General features: G+C 38.6%; 1 protein-coding gene across 1 annotated transcript; it reads left to right on the forward strand.

Annotated features, from left to right (window-relative positions):
* The first annotated feature begins 738 nt into the window (after positions 1-738).
* On the forward strand, positions 739-1680 carry LOC101648725 (olfactory receptor 4M1). The gene has a single exon (XM_004698430.2). The coding sequence runs from the start codon at positions 739-741 to the stop codon at positions 1678-1680; it is 942 nt and encodes a 313-aa protein (XP_004698487.1).
* The last annotated feature ends 9925 nt before the right edge of the window (positions 1681-11605 follow it).

An 11605-nucleotide genomic window follows, 5' to 3' on the forward strand; every position in this document is an offset into this window, starting at 1 on the left:
ATATTGAGGTGTCAGCCGTACTGAATCCATACTTTGATCTTCATCAGTAAGTGTTTCAAGTCTTGACTGAGAAATTAAGATTGTGTAATTTGACAGGGGCTTGATTCTCTGATGGTGAGTCAGATCAGTATACACGGTGTTAGATCACAGACCACGTTCCCAAATTGGGAACCAAATTGTAACCAAAATCATCTAGAGAGAATAGGCTGTGTGTCAGATTATCACACTTAAAGTTAGTTAAATTCTCAAGTGGCTGCATCTGTTTCTTACTAAGGCAAATGCTGTGGGAAGGATTACAGCATGGCTGAGTTTCATGGAAAAATAGAATTTTATAACATTAAGACTACGTGACACACTTCAGATGGTTTCAGTGTTTCTAATTTGTAGGATCATTACACTCGCTCCTTATCTCAGTCTATCGAACTTAAAATGGAGCCATCAATCATCCTAAAATGATGCGTTACCGACCAAGAACACTAGATGATTTGGAAAACACTGTTATAGCTGCCACAGTGCTAGGTCTCTGGGTGGCGCACACAGTTTGTCATTGGCAAATGTTCCCCAATTTATCCAGTTTTGCAAATGTTTCAGTCTAACAAGCCCTATGGAGCAGCTCTACTCTGTGGCACATTGGTCAGGAATCTCATGTCAATGGATTGTCAAGTGCTACGTAGAGTAATTATGGTTTTTTTTCTTTATCTTTCAATAGCTATGTTATGAAAAAGGAGAAGTGAAGAAATGGAGCATGCAAATTATACCAGAGTGACAGAGTTTGTTCTCACTGGTCTATCCCAGACTCGGGAGGTACAACTGGTCTTGTTTGTTATCTTTTTGTCTTTCTACTTGTCTATCCTTCCAGGAAATGTCCTTATCATTTGTACCATCAGACTTGACCCACATCTGACCTCACCCATGTATTTCCTACTGGCCAACCTGGCTTTTCTTGATATTTGGTACTCTTCCATCACTGCCCCTAAAATGCTCGTCGACTTCTTTGTGGAGAGAAAGATCATCTCCTTTGGAGGATGCATTGCCCAACTCTTCTTCTTGCACTTTGTTGGAGCCTCGGAGATGTTTCTGCTCACGGTGATGGCTTTTGACCGCTATGCTGCGATCTGCCGCCCTCTCCACTATGCGACTATTATGAATCGACGTCTCTGCTGTATCCTGGTGGCTCTCTCCTGGATGGGTGGCTTTGTCCATTCTATCATACAGGTGGCTCTCATTATTCGACTTCCCTTCTGTGGGCCCAATGAGTTAGACAGTTACTTCTGCGACATCACACAGGTCGTTCGCATTGCTTGTGCCAACACTTTCCCCGAAGAACTCGTGATGATCTTCAGCAGTGGTCTGATCTCTGTGGTCTGCTTCATTGCTCTGCTAATGTCCTACGCCTTCCTCCTGGCCATGCTTAAGAAACACTCAGGCTCAGGTGAGAGTACCAACCGGGCCATGTCCACCTGCTATTCTCACATCACCATTGTGGTGTTGATGTTTGGGCCATCCATCTACATTTATGCTCGGCCATTTGACTCGTTTTCCTTAGATAAAGTGGTGTCTGTGTTCCACACAGTGATATTCCCTTTACTCAATCCTATCATCTACACATTGCGGAATAAGGAAGTAAAGACAGCCATGAGAAAGCTGGTCAGTAGATATATTTTATGTAAAGAGAAATGAAATATAAATGGTATAGTTCATTGTCTTCTTAAGCATCGTTATTCTAAAGTAGAAAACATTGCCAGTGGTAATAGTGTTGCTTCCACTACCTCTTTTCATATAAGGTCTTAAAGTATCACTACATTATTCCTCTATTTGGTGAAAAAGCAAAGACACTAAATGCAAACAAAAGTTCCTTACACCCCCCCTAGAAATTTCTGGCGTTATTAGACTTTCAGATACAATTGTTATTGTTTTGTTCTGATTCACAGTGGACCCACCTGCAACAGAATGAAATGCTGTCCACTTCTGTGTCATCCTCACAATTGTAGCTACAGTGGAGCCCGCGGAGTGTAGTCACTTGTTAGTTCATCTTGTTGAGAGTCTTTTTGGATTTTCACTGACCTCTACTTCACCAAGCATATCTTTCTCCACGGGCTGGTCTCTCCTGATAACTTGTTTGAAGTACGTGAGACCAAATCTTACTATCCTCACTTACAGGAAGCATTCTGGCTGTACTTGAAGTACACCTTGATTTTGGACCTAAGTAAAATGAAATCCTTGACAACGTCAGTCTTCTGTCTGTTTATTATGGTGGGGTTTCACTAGTCGAGTGATGAGAAGTTTGTTTTCTTTATGTTGAGGTGTAATCCATCCTGAAGGTTGTCTTCTTTGATCGTTATCAGTAAGTGCTTCAAGCCTCGTTCATTTTGAGCTTAGAATGGATGTGTCATCTGCATAGTGCAGGTTGTTAATGAGTTTTCGTGATGCTGTATGTTTCTTCATAAAGTCCAGCTTCTTGGATTATTTTTTCAACACAGAGATGGAATAAGCATGTTGAAAGCTGTGGCCTTGTCCGTCATCTGTCTTGACTTCAAACTCTGCAGTATCCGCTTCTTCTCTTTGAAGGACTGACTCTTCATCTATGTACAAGTTGTGTAGGAGCACAGTTCAGGGTTCTGGAATTCTCATTCTTTGCCAGTTATCCATCACTTGTTACGTACATGCAATTGAATGCCATTGCATAACTAATCTAAATCACAGGCAATCATACTTCTGGTGCTCTCTTGTTACAGCCATGAGCCATCAGGCTTCTGCAATCATACCCATTTTATTTAATTCCTCTTCTGACTCCAGCTTGAATTTCTGGCAGCTTCTGTTGATATATTGCTGTAGCATTTTAAAATTATCTTCAGCAAAATTTTACTGGTGTGTGCCCTGGTAGCTGCCAGGTTAGCATTGAACTGTTAACCACAAAGTTAGTGGTTCAAAGCCATCAGTTGCTCCTTGGGAGAAAGATGAGACTTTCTGATCCTCTAAAGATTTACAGCCTCAGAAACCCTGTGTAAGGTCACTATGAGTCAGAATTGACTAAATGTCAGGGGCTTTGGGATGTGTGTGTGTGCATGCCTGCTTTACTATTCATGATATTGTTCAATTCTTTCTGCATTTTGTTGTATCATTTTTCTTTGGAATGGGCTAAATATGTATCTCCTCAGTTAGGCTTCCCTCTTCCTTTTTTTTTTGTGCAAATAGATGTGAGTGCTTCCAGCATTGCTTCCATTTGTAGAAACATTTTCATTGGTAGTCTGTCAGTTCTTGGACGCTTGCTTATTTGTTACACATGCCTTCACTACAGATTGGGCTTCTTACTTCCACAGCATTGGCTCTTGATCTTATGCTATTCCCTGAAATGGTTGAACATTGACCATATTTTTTGGTGTGTGTGTGTTGGGGGTGGGGAATGCACCGATTCTGCATATTCCTTTCCTATTCTTTTGATATTGCCTGCGTTGTTCAATATCTTGCCTCTAGAGTTCTTCAGTATTCCGACTCAAGGCTTGTTTTATTTTCTTTGGCTCTTTAAGCTTGAGAAATGACCAGTGATTCTTTCCTGTCAGTTCTCTGTTCCCAGGTCTCTGGGCCTTTCATGATAATTTCACGTTTTCTGGAGCCAGCTCTTGAAATCTTCCATTCAGTCCCTTTTCTTCATCATTTCTTCCTTGTCTCCTGAGTGACCTTTCGCTTTCTTTCTTTTTGGGGGTCAATTTTTCATTTGCTTTTGTTATGTTACTGAATACCTACTGATGTAATATTTTGAATGTGGATCACATAAACACCATATAGAATGTAGAACAGAGCTAAATAAGAAATACACTGGCCATCAAGACCAGAATTTTTGAACAGCAGTCATAAGTATAACCACTTATGCGATATAATTGACATGATGATGAAAGCACACCTCACAATTAATAAGTTTTAGTTCATACAGATAGGAACTGGAAAGCCAGGGAAACCAGGGCGGATGATCCCTTCAGGACCAGTGGTGAGAGTGGAGATACCGGGAGGGTGAAGGGAGGGTGGGATGGAAAGGGGGAACCGATTACAAGGATCTACATGTGACCTCCTCCCTGGGTGGACAGCAGAAAAGTGGGTGAAGAAAAACATCAGACAGTGTATGATATGACAAAATAATAATTTATAAATTTTCAAGGGCTCATGAGGGAGGGGGTGTGGGGAAGAAGGGGGCAAAATGAGGAGTTGATGCTAGGGGGTTATGTGGAGAGTAAATGTTTTGACAATGAGGAGGGTAACGAATGTGCAAATGTGCTTTGTACAAGTGATGTATGTCAGGATCGTGTTAAGAGTTGTATGAGCCTCCAATAAAATGATTTAAAAAAAAGAAAAACCCCATTAAACTGCATTTAGTACAACGTTCTGCTATATCATACATCAGATACCATGCTGTGGAGACTTATTGGGCTAGAATATATACAGAACATAGCCATTTTTCAGACTAGAGGTAAAGGGCAAATATGGAACAGAAAAAATTTTTTAATTGTTTTATTAAGGGCTCATATAACTCTTATCACAATCCATATATACATCAATTGTGTAAAGCACATTTGCACATTCATTGCCCTCATCATTCCCAAAACATTTGCTCTCCACTTAAGCCCCCAGCATCAGGTCCTCATTTTTCCCCCTCCCTCCCCACTCCCTCCTCCCTCATGAGCCCCTGATAATTTATAAATCATTATTTTGTCATATTCCGCCCTGTCCAATGTCTCCCTTCACCCACCTTTCTGTTGTCCGTCTCCCAAAGAGGAGGTCACATATAGATCCTTGTAATCGGTTCCCTCTTTCCAACCCACTCTCCCTCTACCCTTCCAGTATTGCCACTCACACCACTGGTCCTGAAGGGATCATCTGCCCTGGATTCCCTGTGTTTCCAGTTCCTATCTGTACCAGTGTACATCCTCTGGTCTAGCCAGACTTGTAATGTAGAATTCATGTCATGATAGTGGGAGTGGGGAGGAAACATTTAGGGACTAGAGGAAAGTTGTATTTTTCATCGTTGCTAATTCGCTTATTTTTCTTTAATCTCTTGCTCTTTTTAGAGTTAATCATGGAAACCAAGGACTCATTTATATAAGCAATTTGAACTCATATTTCAGGTGGTAGCTACTCAGCAGTATTGGTAACAAAATGTGAGGTTCTGCCATATTCAGAAAACCTATTTTCTGAGCTCAGAAAGCATGTGATTTGGTTAGTCCCTGATACTCTATTTTCCAGAGGTAGCCTCTACCTGGTTAGAGGTTTATATAGCCAATCAGTTGCCATCCTCCATGTTACATGAGGCTTGGTGGGAAGGTGTTCTAACTTGGTTGGAATGATAGACATTCGACTGTGTAACTTTAAATAAAAAATTTAAAAACCTGTGCCACTTCTGTGTGCTCTATGCATTTACTCTTCTTATTCCTCATGCTAAGATTAAATTATTAGGGAACTAGTATAGGTTTGTTATGAGTCAGAATTGACTAGATGGCAGTAAATTTGGTTTAAAGTTTTGTTAGCCCTATAACTCAAAGTTCTTTTTCAGATGTATTTTTAAAATACACCTGAAAAAGACTTAAAAGTATTGATTCCCAAGGTCCTGCAGTCATTTGTTAGTGATCAACTTCCTGACACCAAGACCCTAATTACTGAATGCACTTCAAAATGTAAAGTGTAGATTTAACACTTGGGTTTGTAAGACATGTATACTTGTTTAAATGGACTTTTGAGATCAACCAGGGAAATATGTTCATCAAAACATCATGTAATTGACTATTAGTCTTTTACTTTATTTGTTTAAATATATGATTAAAACTTGAGGAAAATAGACTCTTGCCAGCCTCAGGAATGAATATATGAATAAGTTATAACAATTTCCAAGTTACTATTTATCTATAGAGATTAGTTTTATTAATAGTATAGGCGATAATTTGTTGCAGGCTAGGTCACCTCATCCCACAGAAGGGATTGATGTTTGCATAGAGTTTCTTCTTCGATTTGGGAATTATTTCCCTATAATGACCTTTTTCTATCCTCAATGCTATGGTGATTTTTCTTCTAGGAACCGGAAGACACAGACTGGAGTGATAATTCCTGAATTTTGAGTTTACTTTCCACAGCGTGGATATGAATATAACGATAGACTCCTCTAATATTCTTCAACAGAACACGAATACAAAAGAGATGCATGTGAATTCTAAACATTATGACACATTTCTACACATTTTGTTACCTATTTCATCTTTCTGTATATTGTGGGAGGACTCCTGGTGGAGGGAGCACTTTAGGCATTGGGCTGCTAACCACAAGGTCCTGTGGTTCAAATGTTCTCTGTGGGAGAAAAATGAGACTATCTGTTTCTGTAAAGATGAACAGTCTCAGTAACTCAAAATAGCTATTCATCATCTGAGTTAATTGAGATTATTGTTTAGGTCGGAGGATGTTGACTTGACCTGGTATTCAAACTTTAGTGTACTGTCACTTCACAAGGATATTTGTTGGAATAAAAATTCATAAATAAAGTGAAAACAATGTCTATGACTACATACATCAAAGGCAGAGTGTAAGGATGAATTAATTAAAATATCCAAACATAGGCATTAATATAGAAGGTGATATAAGGAACATTTGGCACCAAACCTGTTTCCTGGAGTTCACTGTTATTGAGTTGATTCTGATCCATAGCGACCCTATAAGGCAAAGTAGAACTGCCTCTGGTTTTCCATCCTGTGAATGTGTACTGGAGAAAGCCTCATCTTTCTTCCACATAGTGGTGGGTGGTTTTGAACTGCTGACCTTGCAGTTAGAAGCCCAATATCAAACCCACTACACTACCAGGGCTCTCTTATTCATGAAGAACATGATCTTAATAAAAACATAGATAGTAGTTCTTAACTGGGGGGAAATTTTACCATTCCCAGGGAACATTTGAAATTTGTCAGTCCTGGCAACTCTATATAGGGTCAGTATGAGTTGAAATTGAGTGGGTTTGCTTTTGAATTATTGGTAGACACTTTTGATGGTAGCTACAACTAGATGTTTTTGGGGTGTTACATGCATCTAGTAGCACCCTGGTAGAAGCAAGGATGCTAGTAACCATCATCCAATGCACAGAAGGGTCCCTTCTGTCCTTTTTACCAAAGAAAAAAATTAAATAGTCAGAAATGTTAATAGTTCCAAGACTGAGAAATCTTGGTGGAGACAACGAGTGGGAAAAAGGCAGGCTAGAGTAGGGGAAAGATAATTAACTAACAACTTCATATTTAATTATGTTTTCCTCACCTCATGCCAGTTCCCTTTGCTGTATTTCTACGTGTTCTTCAACCATTTGTGTGTGTGTGTTTCAATATCTCTTTTCTTCTTCCTTCCCAAACTTCTGTTGAGCCTCTATTTGCAGTACCAGCAATATTTGGATTGATGTATCCAGAGGAAATAAATTAATAGTTAATATCTTGAGCCTCAGATTATTGTATTCCCAACTATTCACTGACTTGCATGAAAATTTAATTTGTGCATTCATTGCTGAAAATAGTGTTTATTATACAAACACATTTTAATTATTCAATTATTAAAATTATTATAAGATTAACATTAAACTGATACCTGTTAGCAACCAAAGCAAAAACAAAAAACAATATTTCACTTAGTGCAGTACTTTCAAAACCCCAGCATCGTTTCTTTGTTTGATGTAAACTTTTGACACAAGTAACTTTTCCTTCGTTTTCGTTCATATGCCCTTTAAATCTGACTGCGTTCTACATTTTCTTCACTTAGAACTAGGCTTGTTTGCATTGGTGGTTAGAATCTTCCCAAGTTCTATAGAACTAGTCATTTTGCCACAAGCATCTTGCTTTTTAAACACGACAGTCAGCAAAAGAGGGGGAGTCAATAAATCAACCTCTATACATCTGAAATCTTAAACAAAAAGCGAAAGACTCAACTGATGTGACCTTGTAATGACATTTCAACATCAGCGCAGCTGTGCAAACCCTCTGAGCAGCACAGGCTACAGTTCTCTAATGTGCTACCCCACATCATCTCCCCGAGGTTTTCTGTTTCCATTCTTCCTTCTTCCCTAACCCTTGAACTTTGTCCTTGAAAAAAAAAAAGCTTTTCTTTTGATCTCTAATGGTTGATTACACTGGCCAACACACATTTTGTTCCCTCAATTGTTAGACTTTTTACTTGCTATATTTGACTTGCTGATTTAAACAATGGCACCAGATTTCCCCTATCAGCTCTATATTTTGAGATGTAGAACATATTCCACATACCATTCTTCACTCTGCTCACCCATATAGAAAAGCAGGATATTTTCATGCACTATATTCAAACGAATATCTTTGAAGCCTGAAGGAAGGATATTAAAAATGAAAACTGTACTACATGACGATCTACTTAATTCATATCCCAAGTACAGATTTCTGATACAAACTTTCTGGTCATTTAATATTCAAGAAATTCCATTGGTAAGACTTCTGAGAGTGCCATCTGCCAGGACAATCTCATGTCAGACTCCAACAATAGTCTGCCAGCATGGATGCATTGTATCTTCCTTGGTACCTGGCTTCCATGGTTTTTATGTCTGGTGACATAAAACCTTGCTCTCTGCAAGGTTCTCTGGAAAGTGATTTAAGTGACAGTGTACATAAATGGATTTTGATACTCATTTTACAACCAAACCTGTTGAAATTAAAGGCCATATATTCTATTAATTATGTGTAGTTGCCTGCCTTCTTGCCCAGAAAAAATTTCTCAAGCACAAATGAAGTCCAGGCACATGATTTATTCATTGATGCTATGAAATGTGGGCCAATTATAAGTTCTCTGCTCTATGGACCATTGAAAATTCCTGCCTTCACTTTTTCCATGGTAAGTCCAGGTAGTTTATGTGCTATATATTCAAGTCACAACTATCTGTATTCAAAGCCTTTACAAATTGCTTGGTAATCGTGGCAGCATTATTCTGTCTCACGTTACCAGAGGTTCATTGATTGCATCTGTCGTCCAACCACCATCTATTCCCACAGAGGCCGTTCTTTTCTTGCCCAGTGTTCATGTTTATCTCTATGAGCCAAAAGCTACGAAAAGCAAGGATACTTCGTGGAGCACCTTGTTGACAAAGAAAGAAATTAGACATCTGCAAGTCTACGCAAATCGCTCATGGATGCTCTTGGTAATTTATCTTTTAAAAGACTAAAGAGATGGCCTTGTACTCTTCTTTCATCCTGATAGAGTGATTGATTGGAATAGAAGCATATTTGTTTCCATTATTTAAAAGAACCCATTTCAAACTACATTTTGAATTGTTGATGAACAGATATCACTTACTTGGTATAAGTTATGAAAGAATAATTTTCCCCCCAATGTCATTACAGAATACTCAGTTTTTGTGTTCAGGAAAGGATGACAACAAATCATTTCCTCTCTTTAGATAAAATGTGATTTTCATTCTAGGCTGAAGTACATTTTTTTCCTTTAGTGTGGAAGCAAGCAATCAGAAGGCTTCTTGGAAAGATTTAAGCCTGTGATCAGATCACTCAATTCATTATGATCAAAACCTTCCCTATGTGAAGTTGTTTGGCAATCCCTGCCCCCCGCCCTTTCTTACCTTGTGTGATATCAGACATGCAAGACTCACCTACAGAGAGTGATGGTGGTTCCTGGAAAGGTGGAATGGGTACAAGTTCTAAAGTAGGAACATTTAGATTGTGTGTTATAGGAAAGGAAGTGGAGGAGTTGTTGTAAAACAAATGCATTATACACCAAAAAAGTACCTAAGTTCCTCTTGCAACCACAAAAGTTGGTTATGGCATATCAATTCTGCATATCTTTTAAAGAGTGGACTAACCTTTTAAAAGTTCAACCACATCTAAGAAACTGGAGCTGATGCAATTTATCCAATGCAGTGTTCTGAGTCAGCCCTCCAAATAACACCAGACACAGGTCGAAAACTCAAGACACAAAGAAATTTAAAAAAAAATTTTCCCTATGGGGTCCATCTTTACTAGTGTTATTTTTCTTCTTATAGACTTATCCTTTGTTTGGCTGAAAATTGAGCCCCTGAGGTAAGGTAAGTTTCAAATTTTAAGGGTGACTAAGGGGTTCCACCAGTCTCGATCCAATCTGTAAGCCTATACTATTTTATGATTTTGAATTTTGTTCCACATGCATCTCCCATTCTATCCTAGACCATTTAATGTGATTCCTTTCAGAACAATTGGTAGTTGTAACTGTGTACCATCAAATTCTTCAGGTCTCAGGGGTTTAGACACTGGTATTCAAATAGCTCACTAGCCTGTTGGACTAATTGTTTTCATATGTCTTAGGAGTGTCATCATTCTTCTTTCTTCTGAATGAGGAGAGGCCAATAGTTGCCTCTTAGATAGTACTCATAAGCTTTCAGGACCTGAGTACCCACTCACCAAGTAGGATGCAGAAAATTGTCTTCGTGAACTATGTCACCTGGTGGCTTGAAGGCCATAGTCTCAGGCAACAGAAAACTTGGAATTTTATGATTTTGAATTTTGCTCCACATTTTCTCCCTTTTTAATCCAGGACCTTCTGATGTGATCTCAGTTGGTAGAGGTAGCCTCATGCCATTTAGTTCTGACCTCAGGGTCATAGAGGCTGATGCTCACAGGGTCCATTAATTCCTTGGACTAATTGTTCCCATGGTCCATTGATTTTCTTCATTTTTCTCTCCTCCAGGCTGGGAGAGACCATTAGTTGCACCTTAGATGGCTGCTTATGATCTTTTAAACCCCTAGTTGCTACTCACTAAAGTAAGATGTAGAACATTGTCTTCATGGACTATATTATGCCAGTTGACCTTGATGTCCTCTGAGATTGTGGTCCTGAGCTCCTCAGTCCAGTGGCTCATTACTTCAAAGGGTTTAGTTATTTCTAACAAGTTTTCATAAAATTTCCCCCTGTATGCTCCATCATATTCACGGGTATATTTTCAGTGTAGGTAAATGCACATGTGGAAATAGCCTCTGTCCAATCTATGTATATTCCTGAGTATAGTCCTAATGTCCCTCTCAGACCCTATAAGCTGTATGCCTATCCAAACATTAGTCTGTGATTGCCTTTATTGCAGGGCATGTACATAGCACTGTTCATTTCTCTTTCCTTTAACATCTGCATTCCTTCTGTTGTCTACCTTTGATTCTATCACTTTCTTTTTCCTTTTTGCTGACCTCTCCTTTATTGTGTATTGATTTCATCCAAATTAATGTGTTCACCATCTAGTTAATAACTTACCCTCCCTTCTTCTCCCATTCCTAGTAACATCAAACATATTTCTTTTAGTATGAGAATCTTTTCTGGAAATTTTATAATAATTGTCTAATATAATATTTTTCATTTTATAATTGTTATTTAACTATGCAGGATGTTCTCCAGGTTCATTGAAAATGGCATTGATGAAGTAAAACTATGCCTATTTTTAGCTGATATGATTATAAACATAGAAAATCCCAAAGACTCAACAAGAAGAGCTCTGAAACTAATTGCAAGATTAAGCAAAATGGTAGGACACAGGATCAAAATACCCATATATGTTGGATTCCTTTACACTAACAAAAATAATTTTGAAAATGCTATC

This window comes from Echinops telfairi, unplaced genomic scaffold (assembly GCF_000313985.2).
Source record: "Echinops telfairi isolate 266 unplaced genomic scaffold, ASM31398v2 ScPeMD7_18;HRSCAF=68, whole genome shotgun sequence".
Classification (NCBI taxonomy): domain Eukaryota; kingdom Metazoa; phylum Chordata; class Mammalia; order Afrosoricida; family Tenrecidae; genus Echinops; species Echinops telfairi.

Coding starts and splice junctions, on each gene's coding strand:
- LOC101648725 (XM_004698430.2), top strand. CDS start 739: ATGGAGCATGCAAATTATACCAGAGTGACAGAGTTTGTTCTCACTGGT.